Source organism: Monomorium pharaonis, chromosome 10 (genome assembly GCF_013373865.1).
Source record: "Monomorium pharaonis isolate MP-MQ-018 chromosome 10, ASM1337386v2, whole genome shotgun sequence".
NCBI classification, from domain to species: domain Eukaryota; kingdom Metazoa; phylum Arthropoda; class Insecta; order Hymenoptera; family Formicidae; genus Monomorium; species Monomorium pharaonis.
In genome coordinates, this window is record NC_050476.1 from 2,559,583 (window position 1) to 2,580,865 (window position 21,283).

Sequence of the window (21,283 nt, forward strand, 5' to 3'; positions counted from 1 at the left end):
GATTTATTTTTATTTTATTGATAGCGAATGTGTTTAAATTTATTTAAAATATTTAGGTTTATTCAAATTATTTAGTAATTTCTCATTACTAAATTAATGTACTATAAATATATGATTATATCGATATTATTGACTGTAGCCAGTCATTTCAAATTTTTAAAGAATATTGAATTAATACTGAACTAAATTTTTAAAAATGATTAATTTTACTCACTTATTATTGAAGAATTAAGAAAAATTAAATTTTTGAAATGTGATTATTCTCGCGTGACACGACGAAAAGATTGATTTCGTATAAATTTGTTTTATACCGAGTAGTTATTTTTCCTTCAAAATGAATTTATGCGAAGAAATTTCATACATATATACTCACGACCAATTACCAAGCATACTAGGCGCCATCAGCGTGATTTTCAGTCGACGTGCAAATATTTGTCCGTGCAGGAATTACGGAATTCAATCTTGATGATACCGCTCCCACGAATTTTCATGCGGATCTTTGACGTGTGGTAATGACGTCAAAGAAACGTGGAATTTCATAATCTCTCGCTAACGTATCGCGCTCGTTATTACAACGAAACAACTGGAAAGGATTCGTATAATTATAGTTATCTACGTCCGCCGCACTCGCGCGATTGCAGGTTTCATAAACCAAATCGAAACACACATATTTAAAAGACATTTTATCCATAACATACATATATCTTTTTTTTAATTGCATTCCATGAATGCCTCAATAAAATATTAATAAAACGCTTTCATGTATGTTTGAGACAAGTCTTCTATATAAAATATAAAAACCTTTTATGTATGTACATGTTTATTTATTTATATACATATATATTATTTTGTATTAACGCATAAAGGTCTTTTTAATAAAAAACATTATTTTATATTGCGTTTTTATAGCTTTTTTTTGTAAATTTATTTAATAAAATGCTCGGCGCTTCTGCTTTTGACAAATGTTTAACAAATGTTTATTTGCGCCGACGCTTATTCGATTTCTGTCATCCATTTTAAAACAGTCTGACAATAAGAATCGTCCAATCGTTCTCTCGGCGACGTAGCGAGAACTGGGTCGAACAACTGCGAGGGACTAAATCTCGAAGACTGATTTACGAGCGTCTCCGAATCGATTTATGCGACTTCGAACATCCCCCGCCGTTGCGGTGTTCCAACTAATTTCGCGTCGCCGATGTAGTATTTCCAACCGAAAACAATTTTCCCACTCTGCAACGGTAGCCGGCTTTAATTACATTATGGAATTTCATATCGCGCAGAACGTATTCAACGAATTCCGCGCGGTGTGATTCCGTGCATTCGTGATTGCCGCGTCTCGCATGTTAACCAGCACACGTTTGACGCTCGATAGAGTTAGCTTCTTGCCGACGCGGCTTCCACATGGCGCGGAACGAAGTCCTCAACCTCGAAAATAATTCAGTTCTAGCGCGGACCCGATTCTCATTCGATGTCAGCGCCAGCCAATCCCGCCGTAGCGCGGAGCGTGCAATTGGCGAAATTCCTGAAATCTACTGGAAAGGATTAACTTTGAGGGTTGGACAGTCGGGCTTCGCCGTTATTAAATTCTTGTTTACAGATCGGAAGTGAAATGCGTCGGCGATAATCCAGATTTCGTGCTGCCAGGGAAGTACGCGTTTTATGTTTCTTCCAACAATTTTAATAAAAAATCTATACTTGTATAAATTGAGGCTTTCTTCGTTTCAATTTACATTCCAGGACGGATAATTAAAAAAGTCTTCTTTGATTGCCGTTAATGTAGTAAAAACGCGAAACTTCGTAACACACATTATCTCGTCTTTTTTTTTTGTGAGAGTTATCTCATGTTTAATCAACCTCGCGAGAACTTTAATTTAGAATCGTACGAAGTTTTTAAATTATTAAGCTAGCGTCAGATATTCCGACCAGCGTATAATATTTATATGCCGCTTTTCCGCTTTCGAACTTTTCTAGCAGTTTCATTTGGTTAATCATTCTACCAACGTTGTTTCCGTGTCCACTTTGATAATATTAATTATTGTATAATTACTTTGGGCTCTACGTGAAACTCCAAATATTTAGCGTGTTATTAATAACAAAACTAATTATTGTATTAATTGTTATTGACACTAGTTTCTAAATACGAGGAATAATCATCACTGTTTGTTGATGTTGTTAAAATTATTACGTATATTAATCCGAATCAATATTGGAAGATGACAAGTATAAAAAATAGTTAATGGGGGGAAAAAAGAATTCTCGAGACGAAGTCATAGAATTTTCTTTCTCCTTTCGAATGAAATAGCAAAACACTTTCGTATAACGTCGCTACAGGTTTCCGAACAGACGATAAATTTCACGATCGAAAAAATATTTCATTTCAAGGAAGGTACCCATCTTCTTTGAAGTATAATTATGCCCCTACATTCAATCGTTCCCGCCGATTAATCTCTCGTAATTCCCAACCTTCTCGCGTTCCGCCGTCATCGAATTTCCTCCGATTCTCAGACGAAATCGCCCGCCCGTACTTTCTTTTCTGAGGGAGAATATATCGTACCTCCGCGGTGCAATCTTAACAGAATTACGAGCGTAATAGCTTCTACTCTGCTTTGGTACTCCGACTGATTTATATCTGGGCTCCTTCGCTGAATGAAGTCGATACAAATGACCGCCACGCGAACGTTCTCCGCCCGTAATGTCCGAGTGTTGTAATAATGGATACGGGTATTACCCTTAAATTATTAAACCCGCTCGAATTCGAGTCAAGTTGCTATAAAATAGCTCTTTCATATTTCGACAAAACGCTTTATGTAAGCATTGCGCCGATAATACGATTTTTAATTTCTAGGTACGTCCGCCGGGTAATTTTTCTACTCTATCCCCTTCGCAAGGGGGCCATGGCTGGCTGTCTGTGAAAAATAAACGAGCCTGTGCAACTTGGCGCAACGCCGTTCCGAGCCATTAAACTTGCACGCGGTAGCAAGTTTTTCGAAGCTGCGCATGCACTCTTCTCATGCACGTAGGAAGAGAAGGAGCGAGAGAAAGAGATCGTTGCATGCTGTAGGGCGATGCACACACGCGAACACGCTGTGCTGTGTGTGCCCGTAGGGGTTTTCGATATTCCGGCGCGAGTGCCGCGCGGAAAAAGCCTAAGCACTACCGTTATTGATGACCGTCGTGTCGAACGGACCGCGTTGATTTATCGGCCCGGAGGAAAGAAATATTTCTCCGGGACGCGCCGGGGAGAGAGGCGGAGATAGGGCGACGGAGAACCGCAGGTGATACGCCAAGGCGGAAATTTACGATAATATTTGCCGGGGCCGGACGAGTCGCGAAATGAAATTTCCACGATATGGCTTACACTTCTCGCGACGAGACCTTTTTCCCGGCCGCGAATTTCACGGTAGCGATAGAAGGAATCGTGAATCGCCGAGGGAGTGGAAAGCCAAAAAATCCGCTGATAAATTTCTTTTTTGTCTAACTATCGCGAGAGAGATATTTAAATCCAGCGCCGTAAACACATAATTTTATTAGAGAATTTTTTTTGCTGCGATTATATAACAAATTGATTCGCTCCCAATACCATGATATGCCTGTCTGCTATATCATAAATACATTAACGTATTTCATGAAAAATATTTTTTATGTTAAAAAAGTAATATTCAAGTACGGTATAACTACAAGTGAAAATCTGTTACAGAGAAATGTTTGTCGAATATGATGCGGATGTATTAATAGAGAAAAAGCAAATACTACTTTGCGTTATTTAAATGGCACTTTAATTAGACGCTGCACAAAGGAAAACGAATCGACGTGGTCCGCAGGTATACAATGGCTCTGACGTACATTGCTAACGGACACAATATCCGCAGTTTACATGCCGAGCCTCCGGTCCGCGCCGCGTAAGCTGCGAGCTACTAGTGTGTGTTCTAACGCCGTGAACAACCATTTCCTACGCGACGTACATCTAGCTAAGGTATATTTACTCCGGACAGCCCTCTCGTCGCAGCCCACAGCGGCTCCAGAGACGGCCCGAGAGATCCTCGACGAAAACTTGTTAACCGTCGACGAGCTTAAGCCACTCGAAGGCTTCGCCTTCCAATTTCTCGTTTGTCGTCCTCCACGTCTCCCCGGCTTCGAACTCGCGGCCATCCCTCTCGTAGCTCTCTCGGCTCTCTCGTAAGATCCGATAGAAGCGATGGAGGAGGAAGCCGTCCCTCTTGGTATCATACCGGGCGGCTCTTTGATGCATTTACCGCGAGCGGTCTGATGACGTACAGCGCAGCAAGTAGTAATGCTTTGGTTCGCTGGCTGACTTGTGCCTGCGCTCTTTCACTAGAGATACTTAGAATCGAGATACAGACGATCGCTATGATGTATTAAATATATTAAACTTTTACTCTCGTTATGCGCGTGCATATTATATGAAATGTTTAATTTTCAAACCATCGGTCTTAATATTAAAGATCTTTTTTTTATTTCTAATTCTTTCATTTTTGATTAATTTAATTTTGAAGAAGTTTTTTCGTTTATTATTTATTTTCAAGAAAATTTCAGGGCTTTAAAAAATTCGATGAACATGATTGAAATATTTTTAGCTCGCAAAAAATAATGAGTTGAATTTAAAAAAAAAACTAAATTACATAACATATTTGATATAATATAAATAATAACATGTGTTGTTTGTGATTTATGAATATTAGTAACGTTTAACTGAATATTTAGGGACACTTGTACTTAAATAGCAAAATCAATATGAGATTAATGTCCCTTTGGATGTATTCACCTCTACTTTTTTCCGCAAACGGTCGGGAAACGAAACCGCTGGGAAGCCATTTCGCACGGGAGGGCGACCTTTATAAATTTACGTCGAGCGGCGTGATGACGCGCTACGCTTCAAGTAGACGATAAAAAAGTAGCTGACTTGAGCGTCGAAACTTGGAGCGTGTACACGAGCCGTAGTAAAAGTCTGCGTAATGATATATGGGAGTTCGAGTATCCGGCGCCCCTGCGCCGGCATCCCGTCGCTCCGAGGTGCGCGCCGATAGGACGTCCCGATGAAAATTGCATCAGCGAACGGTAAAATTCTGTATACCGATGTGAGAGGCTTTTGAGTATCCATCACACGGCGCCGCCGCCGTCGGTTAGGTAAAAGTATCTCGACGGAAATTGGATCGTCGCGTCGGCTGACGATAGTCGGCCGGGGTTACTCCACCGTGTCCGAGACAGAAATTGTCTTTCGGTCGCGGAGAGGGCACTTTTCCCCCTCTCTTCGTTATTTTTCACGTAAGTAGCTTTCACTTACCCGCATAATCAGGCCACTGTATCGTGGCCACTGAGCGACGTTGTAAAAAGCGTACATCCGCGTTTAAAAATAAACGAAGAATGTTATATCGCGCAGATTACGCTTGATGCTTTTGTAGAAAGTCATTTTGATGATTTCGCGGAATTCCGTATCTCGCGCTAGGGTCCCCCTTCAACGTCGGCTATTGTAGCCATTATCCCGAGAGATTTATCTTCAATTCTTTCAAATGCACATTCTCGGTGTGCGCGCGCGCGCGCGCGCCCACACACGAGACGTTCCGCCGCACGTAGAATATCATTTCCAAAAATGATGGCACGCGCTACTCGGGACTGTCGAGGAAAATTGAATCATATTTTCTTCTACTCGCTAAAACTTCTAAGTCACGTAGCACCGTCTGAGTTTCGAGTTTGGGCCTCGTGGTCTTTTTATCCCGTTTTAACACAGCGGAGTCGACGCCGCGCGATTTACAAAGTGGCTCACGTAGCATGCACTTTTTAAAGCAATTAGCTTGTGTGTCTCTCTTCATAATTTTAAAGTTGCCCTGTATAGAGCCCAGAGTGGCCGTTCTCGAGATCTCCCGTTTGTTACAAAAGAATCCGCGCGATGTTTCGTGCAGTTTTCCTCCTGTCGTTGCATTAATCATCTTTCTACGCGCCGATCGTGTATTCCATATTCATGTTTGGCAGCAAATCCCGACGGACACGGGCCGTACATATTCGTTCTCTTTCCGTTAATCATCCGGCGATCTCGGCTATCGGGGCTGCTGCATCATGTTCATCCATTCGTCGATCGCGCGTTACAAATCAAAGTCAGCGATGAGCAGGATGGAGATGTGTGCCGTGCGCCAATGTCGAACGGGACATTGGCATACGAGAAGATGCGACGTAGACAGAGACGATGCGTTCAGGGAGAAAGAGAGAGAGCGGGGGGGGGGAGGAGGGAAGAGAGAACACCATTATGCATGGTCGCATATGCGATGCGGCGCGGCGGCGACACGGCGACGTTTCGTGTTCAAGTGGACCAGGGCGTTCATTTGATATACAGCTAATTAGAGATCGAAATCGCGACTCGTCAGAGAGCGCGTTTCGCTTTGAAACGGGTAGCGGGAGAGGGAGGAGAGGGAGACGCCGTGTGTCGTATCCGTGAGGCTAATTTCTCGCGTGCGCGTATACGTGCGTGCGCGAATACGAGTAGACGTGCCATCGTCAAATATTGCGATTGTCCGAGTAACGAAGGAGAAAATTTTATTCATAGTGAAGATCACGCTCGAGTCAGGCTGCTCGTGAACGGGGAATACCCGAGCTCTAAATATATTTTTCCGTGAAAGCTTGAGTGACAGATATTTTTTATGCGATCTTACTTATGTAGGTGTATTAGCGTTTTTGTTCTTTATTTTCAACAGTTTTATAGTCTTGCTTTAAGCACGCACTGGTATTCCGGGAAATAAATACATTGAAGCAGAATTAATTGAAGATCGAAATTTTAGTTTGATCTCACGTGGGATGTACTAATAATTAGGCGAATGAAAGCTCTCTATTGTGTTGTTCATACCAATGCGTAACTGGATTACTATAGAATAATACATTTTATATGGAAAATTATCTATATCACTAATCTATCACGCTGTAAAGTTAAAATGAGATGCGAACTAAATTTGCACTCGTGGATACTGCTCGCGTTTACAAACTGCCGATAAGTTGATTTAGAGGCAACAGCAATAAACCAGTTTTTACTTGTTAAAACGTTCGCGATGTAGAAAATTGCAATGTTGTAATATTTTGCTAAACGTAACTTGCATTCTTTTTTACGATTGAATCAATTATCTAAAAATACTGCACTAACGATTAGATAGTTTACGTGACTCTTGTCTGTGCTTTGCAAATTGTTTATCTTGCATTTTAATATTTGCGGATATAACGAAAGCGTTTCAAATTAAGTCAGATTTCTGATAAGAATCGAATTCCTTGTGATGACAGTTTAAAATGCATCGCCCGCAACCTAAGCGATAAGCTTCTTTCGCACATACTCGCGCACATCCAATGGGAGACAGAATCGGATGATTGTGTTCAACGTTCACCCTTCAACTTGATATACAGCTAATTGGAGATCTGAATCTCGGAGCGTAGATCGTATCCCGGGGCGTGAGAGAGAGGAGCGCGTAGATGTACAAAACGTTTTGCGGTGTCGTGCGCGACAGCGTTTCTCAATGCTATCGTATTATAAAAGTTCTAGTCTACGTTACTTCTTTTTTTTTTTAATCTATAGAACACGTAGATATAAGAGAGAAACAAAATAAGACAAAACGATTCTTCCTCATACTTGTAGTGTGTTTGTTCCAAAGTGACACTTCTGGAACTACGCCAGATAGAAAGAGTTAACTTGTGTACTCGAGTTTTATCTCGGCTCTTTAACGCAACAGTTTCAAAACAGCAGCAGCGTCATTATGAATTTTTTTTTTAGTTTTTTTTTATTTTCCAAAAAGCTCTCGTAAAGTGAAGTCGGTATTGATCGCCGAAGCGTTAAGTTGAGAGACCCTGATGTATAGCATGCCGTGCGCCTCTGGATTTGCGTCTACGTGGGAGCGGGCACCTGCACTCTCGCGTAAAACACGTCTCTGCGATCCCTTCGACAAAAGACGGGAGACGGGATGGGAAAATAGAAAGGATCCGCTCTATCTAGCAAACTATAACTAAACCGCGCCCGCGTGGTTTTAGTGTACCGCTCTATAAATTATATATCATCCGCCGGACGCCATTCCGATGCCGCGTTTTCAGTAATACGTTATATTTCCGCTTGTCACCGACCGTGCTTGTACCTATACATCGCGAGCTGCTATTTCTTCTTCTGGCACATTGTTGCCATTTATTCTTTTCTCAAAGAATAATGCATAAAATTCGCGTCGCGACGTTCTATCGGATCAATTCTGAGCGTAAGGTAGAACAATATTAAATGGAGGAAAGTTTTGCATATATAATATAATATTTAATTTTTTAAGGTAATTTCTATGTGTAAATTTTGTATGTAAAAAAATTATAATATTATTATAACATATAGATAGTAGAAAACTTTACAAATATAATTTTATATATAAATACTAGGTAGTAAGTTATCAATATCTTGGAAATACGAGCTCACATTAATCAAATAATTTTATTTCTGCTTTGAAAGATGCTCCACAAACAGAACGAAACTTTAAAGAAGAACGCAAAGAATCACAAGTGATTTATCGGAAGGAAAGTAAAAATAAAAATAAAATATTCGGCTCGCTCTTGGTCGCCTTGAAAAAAAAATCTCGAATCTCGACCTCTTTGAAAATTTTTATCTTACAGTCGCGTTCATATTTTTCATTCTCTACCTGTCGAAATGTCAAAATTACGTCAAGTAAACGACTCGCAGTCCCATCATGCTCGACATGTTCACATCCAACATTTCTCTTCCGTTTTTCCTTTAAAACAGAGAGATATATACTTGGCTCGTTGCTATGACGCGAGACCCGTTTCGTACGACTGCACTTCGTTAAATCAACGAATCTACCGTACTGCGTAACCGAGTTAACGTATACTTTGCGTGTGTTTTATCAAAGTACTATATCCTGAGGAGCAGAGCAAGCTGAGGTATCGTATCGCGCGCTATCACTCGGAGTTATATAACTGACACAAATATTTCCTTCGATAACAGAGAATTTAATTAATTTGAAATGTGCGCAAATACCGATTTAGTATTTCGAAATTACCATAATAACCTGTTCTTGTATCGGCGACCTCACCGATAGAGTCTTGAAAGATGCTACTACTCGTATGAAAAGCGCATTTTCGATCTCGCAATTGGATTGCGCGTGAGTTGAAATTGGTACAAGTGCCGCTAATTGATTCAGCAATTAATCGCGTCGCGCGGAGCTGAGTGGACCGGCGGTGCGGCGGACTAATGCGTCCGTCGTGAATCAGTTTCGCGGTCGCAAGTTTCTCTCGCTCCGGTCGGTTCCGATATCGCGGTCGGCGATTTTATTATCTTCCCGGCGAACGAAAGTTGGAAAATCGCGCTGCGGCCGCAAGAAGGGGGAGAGGAAAACTTTCCTTTCGCGCGGCTTTGGCAAAAGAAATAGAATACGCGCGTTCGCCGGGCGGTGACTCGACTCGCCTCGACCGATGCGACGCGATGCGTAACTGGATCGGGACCTTATTGAGTTTCCGTACTTTCGGATTCCGCCTGCCGCCGACGGAACAACGACCATCCTGATGCGCGCGCGACCGGAGGCGGTGAATTTGCTTTTCAAATTTTCGTTCTTTTGCTCGCGGGCGGCCAACTACCGTAGCTGCGGATCAATGGGTTTCCAATTTAGCATTAGTTTCACATCTTACTGCACCTCGCGCTGAGAACACGTTCCTCCGCGTCGCCGCTTTTCTCCATCCATGAGACTTTGTTGGATGAAAATATTAAAGAATTACGTATTCTTTGAATAAGAAAAAGTATGACGTTTTGCAAATTTATTTTTTCTGCACATACATGTACAGTTAAATAAATAAAACGTAGTTCAAATTATTTATATCATTATAAAAAATTATAATATTTATCGCAGAAATCAAGAATTGCATGTATTCTATATTTTACATATTTATTAACTATCTTTACGAATAATTTTCAAAATTGTGAGTCTCTCTCTCTCTCGGCGCACCATATTGATTGACGGAGCTATCAGTTTCTCGATGTCCTATAGCCGATCGAAATGGGATTCCGGTTTAATGCTAGCTTCGAATGCCGAGCCCCAAACGGACAATATTGCAATTAGGCTCGTGACAGTCGATCGTATGTCAGTACGTCCCCCGTTGCGAGCGTGTAACACGCGAGGCACGCCTCGCGAGTCTGATTTAGGCAATTTAGATCGCCGCAGTTGCGTACTCTGCAGCCTTTCAGCTTGTCACTTCTTGCCCTGATGAAATGGCGAAATCGTCGGCGTGTCTCTCGATCGGTTTTGCCCGCCAGCGATATGAAACAACGACGACGATGGCGACGATGGAAAATCCAAGACCCGGGAAAACTTTCGAGGAACGCAACTAACGAACAAACTTCGCTGTGTAGCCCGTCGTCGTCGCGAGACCTCGACGAGAGTCGAGAGATTTCATAAATGATTTATATAACGAAACGAGTACGCGTCAGTACGGAGTCGATAAACCGAGTATTAATTAAATGCACGATGATGACACGCTGAAATCTTTGAGCATCTCGACTAGTTTTGCGCTCTTTGAAAGTTTGTAAGATAAACGGAAAGATACTTTAGGTTATTTCTGATTACGTAAATTTGTGAATTTCATCAAATGCTATTTGATGAAATTTCTGTAAAAGGTTTGAGAGAGAAAACCGACCGATACACTTCATTGGTTTTTAATTTTTAGTTAACCAAATAGAACGAAGGAGATGGGCGTCAATATTTAGCTATGTTTGATGATATTAAAAAAATTGCTTAAAAATATTTTTGAAAAAACAGAAGGTATAAGTAAAAACGCATTTTGCAACGTGATAAAAGTAATCCTCGCTTAGGACATTTTCAAAGCTACGCCCGAGAGATAAAGTATGATGATTTTTCATCCGCGAAGATATCGTAATACAAACATTAGCAAAATCTCTGTTGCTTCTTCCGGGGGGGGCTTATCTACCTGCTCCCGCGCCGCGCCAAGCCGAAACAAAATATAACTATCCCGCGAGTCTCGCGCTTCTCGTTGCCCGCCTTAAAGCGCCGTAGAATCACCAAGGCGTTACACTCCGCGAAAACTCTTGCGGTGACGACAAGGGGAAACAAGAAGCGTGGAAAGTTATCTCGAAGTGCGCCGTCCCGGGAGAAAGTGGGAGCTGCTGCTCATCGTGGTTGAGTAGCGACTTGGGGGACTCGACTAGAGAGATTCTCAGAGAGCGAGGTGATAGCCTGCGCGAGAGGGTAACTTGCGAGAAGGGAGATCACGCGTCCTCGCGAAAGACGGAAAAACTTTGGGATGAAAATTGACGGCCGCCGACGAAAACATGTGAGAGCGCTGGTAGGGGTCTTAACACCTGCCTTTTCGTGCCGTAATAAGGTCGCTCGTCTTAAAGCGGTCGCGCATGGGCCGCCTAAACGAATTAAAAGTACGAAGGAGTTCTTCCTCCTTTCGTCCCTTCGTTTCTCTTCGGTCTCCTTCCCGCCGTCTTCATCGTTGTCGACGCGAAGCGCTGGGAAAGTTGCTTGGCTACGTCTGCCGTATTGAAGTTTTTTACATCCGCCGAGATAATCTGGCTTAATTAATTTAATTCCGGTAAAGAAGAGAAAGGGGAGGGCTACGACCTTCTGCCCTGTCCTCTTTCCCCTCCCCCTCCCCCTCCTTCTTGCTTCATTATTGTCGTCCCTTTCTCCCGGAGGACTCTCTCCCACAGCGAGGAATATTTTATTGTGCGAAAACGATTTTATGAGACGGCTGCACGACGTAACGGTTGTACTTGGAGACCTTCGTTTGTCGCAAGGATGCGCGAAGAGCGGGGTGATTTAGACGATTTTTCTTTGCCTCGTCACGAGTTTACGTGAGACTGTATATGCCGAGGGATTCAATTTAACACAGAGGGATTACGATCAATCGAGAATTCTTACAATATCTGAAAATTAATATCGCTAGCGGCGGAAATCGCAATAGCATGTATATAGTTTTTTATTGCAGCGCGCCAGATGGAAGTAGACAATTAAAATTACGTTGAAGGCACGAACAAATATCGGACATCGATATATCGGAACCTCCGTTTTAATTGTTTTATAACATATAATGTCTTCATTTTTGTCTCCTGTCAAAGTTGATCCGCTTTGACAATATTTCCACGATAATCCCACACATGTCAATATAGCGCATATTTTGCCAATACATCGCATGTGCTTATTTCGCGTGTGCTATTTTCAGGCCGAGAAAATACAATTTTTTTTCATATCTGGTGATTTATTTCTCGTTATACTTATGTTTCCTATTTTTTTCCATCGAAATAAGATCACATCTGGTCTGTATTTTTTCAGCGTTTTCTCGTTTACATACTAATTTTCCTGGCCGATGCTGTACTTTTTTGATTGAGCGTATTATTTTCACACCTTGCATTTCTGTTTTGCGAAGCGCTTTCATTTGAAGCTTGAATTTTTCCTTCGTTCATATTATATCATTTATTATTCCGGATCGTAGCGGTGACGCGAGTTACAGAGAGAAGAGAGGAGACGGGTGACGGGAAGGTGAGCGCAGGGATGGATTTTGCACCCTGTATATTACACGTTCACATCCCGTCATATTATAACGGCACGGTAAAAGGCGTTATACGAGCGCGAAAAATTCCTCTCCTTCGTACGCTCCGCATACTCCGCATTGTGCGTGAGTCACATACATGGGGTTCGGCAGTAACAGGTGTGAAAAGTTCATAAAAGCGAGTCACGCGTTATATACGCAGGCGGAGAGTGCGAGTGTCTCGTATACTAATAATAATAAAACATCGATAAGGAACCGTCGATTCGGCGGCGGTCTACGTCAGCGCCTACCTTCACTATCTACCCGAAGAAAAAGCTCGCAATTATAAGTCCTGATTAATTCACGTTTTTATCGTTTCATCGAGCATTTATGATGGATGAAGTTTTTGAGCGAGTCCACGGACGTATGGTACAATAAATCATGCAGTATCGGAGTATATATGCGCTCAGTTGTTACATAGGGTGTATGTATTTTCGTCGATATTTGCTTTTGCGTCAGAAAAAATAATAGCAAAAAATAAAGCCACATGCGTACCTTCGCACTACGTTAACAGAAATTTATTTGCACATGCACAACAATAATTACGAGGTACAAAACTAGAATATGCGATTTCTGCCTTCATTATTCGGGCCGGGTGTAAATCTCGAAAATTATCCGGTATTTCTAAATAGAATTTTCTAGTGCATTTATTACTCTTTTTAGTATACTCTGCGGTTTACAGCTTAAATTTTATTAGTTCCTATCGATTTATCTCTGATTAACGAATTAACCGGTGCGCATTTAATCGCTGAAAACCGCACGAAAGGCGCGTGTAGATGTTCAAATAATGGTACCCAAGCCGCAATAGCGTTTCCTCTCGTGCGCGAGGAGAAACAGGATAGATCGAAAGCGGGTCGGGTCGCCCATGGGCGAGGACGATGATGAACGGGAGGGTCAGAATGCGAGAGGAGGAACGGGCGGACGGGGTAATGCGATTCTCGCGTGAGAAGCGAGAGCGAGGGTGCCAAGGACGCGCGCTCTAGGAAGATCGTGAGATCGGAGAGGAGGAAGGAGACTTCGGGAAGGTCTCTCCTGATCTTCCTGGTCCCGGTTTCCCCGAGAGAGGACGAGAGTTTCGAGATGTCCCCGTTGCTGCCACCCTCCCCTTGCGGGCCGGCGGCGATTTGTCAGCCAGGCGAATACACGACGAGAGATAACGGGCGAAGTTTCACAGACGCTCCGGACGCACGGCCACGGACTCTCTCGCGGTTGACAAATGCGCGACCGTCGCCAGTGCGCTTTCGTAGAGCGTTTTGCATGCGTACAAATGGCGATCGCGACACACGGGGGAGAGCGGGAGGACACGCGCGCGGTATGATAAGCGCGCCATCGGGGAACGGGGGGGATGATCCGGGATTCGCCGCGGTTACTGCGGAGGAACTTTGACGAATGAGTCTAGGCGAATACGTAACGTTGGCATTTTTATCGCGGAGGCAATCTCTTTAATTATGTCGCGAATACTCGAGCTATCTTTTGTGTCCATTTGGGAGGTCTGCGGCTATTGGTGACGTTCCTGCAACATCGTTAAAATTGACAGTGGAAAAATTTAAAAATTCGCAACGTTATTACGTAAACAATGAGAGATGAACGTTAAAATTTAATATCATCATAATTTGATTATAAATGGATAGGATTTGCGATATTCTTATACATGAATTTTATCATTATCATGATTATATAAGGCGGATGAGTTATTGAAGCGGAAAGCATGCAAGCTATATGAATCAATGAAATAACATCCGTACTAATACGCATAATGCGCGACATTGTGAAGCGATATATATACAATGCGATGGCCAGCGAAAATATTTATGATTAAAGAGCGTATTTTAATAAACGCCCACGTCAATTAGCGCAACACTCCGGTTTAATGAATGTGTTTCTGTAATTACGCGAGTAATACGTATTATTGATGCGGGACGAATATTTTGCGCGCGGGAAACGTAGACAACAAATTGAAGAATCGAAAGGCAAGAGCGTGTTGAAAAACATGATACGGGATTAATATCCTCAAACTCATGAATAAAACGGAAATACTGGCGCATATTATATCAATAGCAGCCCGGGCGCTGCGTCTGTGCGGGTATTTACAAACCTATCGCTCCCGGCATCGATTGTTTGCGAATGCGGGCGCGGTTCGTGTTTGCGAGACTCTAACGGTGCAGTCAAATAACACGCTAATTATTCACGGGAAATTATTGTGCGGAAAGATGCGGCGTGTGGATGTGGAGATGCTATCTTAAAATGCAAGTGTCGTTGTCCTCTTCTCCCGCGCGCGAACGCGAGGAAAACGCGGGCGACTCGTCGGGGGCGGCGACGAGGGCCGTCCGCTGATTACGACGATGACAAACGACAGCGCGTGGGAATTACGAAATGAAGGTTTAATAAGGTATGAGCCGGATCGGGACCCGCCGGCCATCGTCGCCGCCACCACCGCCGCCGCCGCCGCCACCACGTTCCCTGCAGTAATTAACAAATCCAATTTTAATCGACGGTTCAATTCACGCTGCGCCCTGCCGGTCGGAAACGCACCGCGCTGTTCCGTACATGCAATCGTCATATCAGCGCGTAAAACTGATTAGCGGTTCCCCTCGCGACGCAATTATCTCGCGCTGCGCCGGACGGCTCGTTCTCATTTTGTCGCTCGTAGTAAACGAAATAAGCGCGCAAACAAAATAAATTCCTTTGTCCGCAATCTACGCTTTTAGTCCGGCGCACCGGAAACTCGGCTGATGGTAATTAAAGCTGTCTATCGATTAGGCTGTTTGCGTACTTCTAATTTGCATCAGTCATGATTATACGCACGAGTGATGTATACTAAAATATATTTTTTAAATGTAATAAATTAGAAAGCAAATTAAGATGGTCAAAGGGAGGAAAATATGTCGCGTTTGTTATATTCGTTGGCCAGTATTAAAAGTAAAATATTTTATAATTTAATGAAAGAAAAGGGTTGCTTTTATTTCTATTAATTAAAGAATTGCAAAGATACCTGCCGAGATGAAAAAGGATCCTTGCAGACGTTGTTGTTGCGCCTTGATCGCGTGGAAAAAATGCGAAAAATTATAATCTAAAGAAGAAAAAATGATAGCAACGCGGTATTCAATTCGTTTTATCGGTGTTGTGAAATTCTAATTAAAAATCTCGGAGAGGAATACCATTTTTATCTCACCCATATTTCGCATTCCCCGTACAAAAGGAAAACTCGAGGCCGCGGTATCGCGATTTCCACGCGTCGTCCCCGAAAATCGCGATGCGAATTGGAACATCGTATCTCGCCCGCATCTGAATTTCCTGTGTGCGCACACGTTGGCGTTCCATGTACCGTTCGAAAAGGGCTCAATCGAAAAATCGGCAGTAACGCTCGAAACGACGTAGGCAAAGCGCACCACGCCGCACGATTGCCGGGATTGTAAAACAAAGCGCAGCATGCAACACAGCAGTGCAAGCATGCAGGTGCGAACGTTGATCGCGAATATTTCCGCGTTTTTTGTATACCCGCGTTCGTGTATGTGAACACGCGAGCGTGTACACGTTAAGTCCGCGTTGCATAAAACAATACATAAAACCCTGCCTACGTATAATGCGCGAAAATGATTTAGTAATGGCTGCTTTTTATCTCTCTCCTTTTTTATTATTTGCTTTAAATCCAGAAAATAATATAAAATTAAAGTTTTATTTTTTCCTCAAATGCTGCATTAATGGATACATGGTTTTATCAACGTTATATACTAACGTTTATATGCCAATGAAATATGGGCGAAATAAAAATCTGCATTCTCTCATTCTCTCTTCGTTTCCCGTATTTATTATTTATTATGTTTTAAAATATTGGACTCTCTTGAAATATTGACAATAAGGTCATTTCGACAGTAACGTGCAATCGTAATGTGGTTTCACTTGCGAGCGTATACACGGTGACCGCTTTAATAGGGCACAAAGACGGATTAGCGCATGTGGCATTCTAGGCGTCACATGCGCATACGTGTAATTGTAGTCACGCATTAGTTGACTGACGCATCGATATATTTATGGTTTATTACAGTGCGTTTACAGGGCGGAATTACAGTTGGCGCTCGTTTTAATGGATGTCGAGATTGCGACGCCGCGCCGTGCGGCACTGCGCTCGTAATTTCGCATCGGTTCTGTAAATTATTAAATTCGATCGATTTAACTGTTGTCAGAACGTGGGCTCGGACACTAAGGCTACGTTATGCTCTATTAAGGTATGATCGATTATGGTTTGCGGCCACGTTGGCGACCGATCACGAACGGAGCAGGCTAGATTCGCCAATTGTGGTTAGATTCGATCAAATGTACAATCACGCCTACTGTTCTTCAACGTAAACAGTACAACAATTTACACCCATTATTTTATTACAATGACAAAGAACGAATTTTTCTTTTCAAATTAATTAAATATCAAAAAGCCCGCGTAAAGATTTCAAATTTGATATATGAGATTGGCAAACGAGAGAAAAGATTTTATAAAGTTTTAACGATATATAATTTTCTAGAAATAATATTTAAAATCAGTTTTGTATAAATATCCGCTAAATATATTTTACAGAGCGCCACGTCTCCCGGCGCGAGTAACGATGGCCTCACGAAACAACAGCTGGAGCTCATCCAGCAGATTATGCAGCAAACGCAACAACAGCAACAGCAGACTACCACGCAACAGCAACAACAACAGCAGCAGCAGCAGCAGCAACGGACTGCAACCCCGTCGGCAGCAGTAGCTGTACAAATACAAAAGACACAAAAACCGTCCATCAAATCCACTGCGTCGCCCGGCAATATTTCCAACAATTCCGTAAACGGAAATGCGACCAGCAATGCGAGATCGAGTCCCAAGCCAAAGATTTGGAATCACTCGCAGGTAAGTGTAACATCGGAAAATATTTCAGACATATTTTTTAATTTCTCAATATAGAGGTTTTTTTTTTTGTTTTTTTGTTTTGTTTTGTTTACGAGTATAATATCGAAGTTTGCATTGAACGCTGCAATCAATTATTGATAAGACGATAAATGAGAAATAATTGTACATACTCTTTTTGATTGTAATACAAAAAGAGAATTCGAGATCATTATTATTAGCGTTGTAATGAATATAAAGTGTAATTATATATTAGACAAAGAAACTGTTAATTTTTATCTTAATGTAATACTTCTGCGAAATAAGTATAAAGTGGTAAAATTAAAAATCATCTATTAGAAATAAGACCGAGAGATACATCCTCGATGCAGAATAAGACAGGAACGATTAACTTTTAATCGTTATTAGTATTAATTGTTTATTTCTACGTGTCAAATTAAGCCGTCTCAGTTATATCGATTGAAACGAGTGTCGATGAATATCACGTTGCATTGGATCGCGTACATCCATGATTTTATTATGTGTCGCGTAACGAGATCCCGAGATAGCGCCGAAAGCAATAAACCCCGCAGTACCTCCAGACTGCTTTCTGTTGAAAGGGCCCTTCTTCCGCATTAGGGGGCGGAAGTATTACCGGGCGCACCCAAGATCCCGTGTACACGGCTCGTTGGAACTCGCCGCGGTAATCTTTTGTGCGGCGAATACACCGCAAATCGCATTACGTATCGCGGCCGGGGCGGATACCATCCCGGTACTCCCGTAATCCCGCCAACGAGGACTCGTCGAATATTATACGGGAACGCGAAACAGCGAGATATCGCGCGCGTGACCCTTTGTGCGGGATCCTGTTCATTTTCTCGTTGAGAAGCACGAAGCACAATCGGATGAAACGATAGGCAGACGCGGTATCCCGCGTGTATATCGTTATAAATTAAAAAAGTTTGAAACAATTGTGGTATGAGAAAAAAAAATTACTTTCGGTTCAGACCAGGGAAGGGGAGGCATTGAAATAATTTGTATATCGATTTTATTAGAGCCGGTAACGGTAATATTTTCACAAAGGTATATTTTTACCATGATTTTTCCGTCGAATTGAATTGATCGCCCTGCTCTTTCACGGGGTAAATCCCGCGCGCGATGTTAAAATAGCGGTCGAGCCGGTTTCGCGAACGAGTCTTCGGCAGCCGTTCAGGAACGAAACATTCGCCAGCGCAGAGAATTAAATTCATCATCGAGAACCACGTAGCGTGTCTTAATCCGGTCCCGCCGTTGAATCGCGCGATGCTCGCTTGATAAAATTGCGCGAATCGCTAATTGGTCTCACTAGTTTTCCTTTATATATCCCTATCCTTCCGGCCGTCCGAATCTTCGGCGATCAAAAGGACGACGTCGCCATGAAAGGGGCCTTTGAGCAGATCCCTTCACGGTTCGGCGCATCGAACGCTGCAGAATTTTCTTTTGACGTCCTTGTCGTCCGTCGGAGAAAGGCGCGTGATTAGCGTGGAGAATCGTAGCCGGAAGTCCAGTCGAATATCTCGCTTTCGACAAGTCGCGACGAAGCCCAATGTGTCTCGTTTAAAGCGAAAATGTTACAAAACAGCGTCGTCTCGCTGAACTTGTTAAATTATGACTACTTGTTTTCATGTTACAATTAACGTCTGAAAAAGTTTCTTTCCTGGAGTTCTCTTTCGTTATTTTTGAGTGTCTATGTGAACGAAGCAATTGTGTAGTTCGCCATCAAGTGTTGATATTAGGAATATTAATTGGCGAGTTTCCGAATGCGTCGAATGTTGGCGCAAGAAACTCGTCTCTCCAATGTTCAAACATATCAACCGTATGTCCAACGCGTCAGCTGCATCGACCTGGTGTGATTGAATTCTCCTGTCTGTGAACCGTTTACATTTGCCATTATTGAATCGCATAAAAGATACGATCGTAGTACACGTAGTACGGAGTTGTACTTCGAGAGTTGTACTTAAACCCTCACCTGCTGAAACTCGGACGTTCAAACTACGTGCAACGGATTAAGATACAATCACATGTACGTTTCGCGGTGACAATGGATAATTGGAATATTTTAATTGCCGATTGAATCAATCGATAACTATAAGATTACTTTATTAACGACTAAATTGTTACATTAACGATTGGATGGGCAAATCTAATAACCGTGTTGGCGGTTAATGACTGTATAGTTCACTGTATAGCTTAGAATTACGTACTGCAGGGCTCTGTAATTACGCTCATCGGCCGCCGTTCATCGATCGCCGCGTTCGACGCAAGAAAACGTACGCGCAGTTCATCATCGAAGATTTCCCGCTCGCCTGTATTTCAACGCGTTTTTCCGCGACGGGACCGGCCGCCAACACCCCCGGTGACACCTCTCTCCGCCACCTAACTTCATTACGTTAATGGCATAATAACCATTGCGAGCGACCCGAAGAGCTTATGCGCCGGAACGTCGATGTCCCTAAACACAGCAAGAAGTGAGCGAGCAGTAAAATCGATCCGATCTCCATTAATATGTATGAGGTCTTCGCCAATGGACGCGAAAGGAGGGGAGGGGAGGGGGGAAGTGGTCGGGATGAGAGCAGGGAAACTGGGGATTCGTACTCTTCTTGTGCCATCTCCCTCCTCCCGCGTCTTGCCATCTCGACGCCGAACTGCGGGCGATCGCGAAACGCTCTCGGAAACTGTCGTAATTGCTTAGGAACTCGAGGACGAACGGATTCTTCGGGATCTACGCCGCGATGAAAGAGAGCGGAGGGTGGAGGGGAGGGAGGACGGAAAGGACTATCTTGCATATAGAGCGAACTCGGCAAACTCGATTTAATTGCGATCCCTTATACAATTGCGTTATGATCGCGAGCGTTAGCGTGGCCCGAGCGCACAATGAAAATGCCGCGTGTATGCCGAATTCGAGATATATCGCGCTTAGAAGTTCACGTTAGTTCCTATCTGCATATTTATTGAAGACGCGCATTACACGCGGCCCCGCTGTGTACGTCAGTGTGTCTACGCGAGGGATGAGAAAGTTATTCGTCGCCGGTAATGCAAGACAGACATTAAAGACGGGGGCGCAAAGTGCGCCGTTAAATTATATTTAGCCTCCTTGTGTGTCACTTTGATATCGTAAACACGTCCGGGCCATTATCCGCCAGCTTTATATTGCAGCACGGGAATATTCATCGTATTTCCTTGTATATTTATGATCCGTTACGCGTTACCTAGACAGTCCGGCTGCAAATATACCCGCAAGCAGATCCGCGAGGCTGTATCGGGCTGTATCATCCACAGGAGCAACGACATTTTGTCGTCACGCCGTCTTACTGCCGCCCTTGTTCGGCGACGAGACGTCTATTTTTTATTACGCGCGAAGAGAGGCGGTGAACGCAGTCACAACTTGCACACATAGTCACAATGACTTACATCTCGGCTTACTCCCCGGTGCTGTTACCCGCGGCTTACTTCCCTCGCTAACGGGTATTCACTCGTAACGCGGATTTGCGTTACGAATATCGATGACGACCGTATTTGCGAGAGCGGCGCGATACGGCGACGCACCGCGTATTCGCGCGTAACGCATTCCGAGCACGCGTATAATTTGCGCCCTTTCTTCGCGAAATACATGTACGGAAATACATGTCGCGATTACGGGGAACTCGACTACGCGGTGATTCGATTATATTTAGCCTTCTTATGCCGCTACGGATATCGTAAACATGCTCGCCAGCTCGCCGCACTAAATTCACCTGCACGTCCCATCACGTCTCGCGATAGCGCCGTCCGGAAGAGGGTCAAACGCGCGATTACCTCAGATTTATT

The 21,283-nt window shown here is 43.2% G+C and overlaps 1 protein-coding gene across 1 annotated transcript in view; it reads left to right on the forward strand.

Annotated features, from left to right (window-relative positions):
• The window catches only part of LOC105836505, a 322,523-nt gene that overhangs the window by 238,847 nt on the left and 62,393 nt on the right, over positions 1 to 21,283 (forward strand). Inside the window, exon 9 of the mRNA XM_036293301.1 lies at positions 17,150 to 17,461. Coding sequence (XP_036149194.1) covers positions 17,150 to 17,461 — 312 coding nt within the window. The remainder of the gene's footprint in view (positions 1 to 17,149; positions 17,462 to 21,283) is intronic.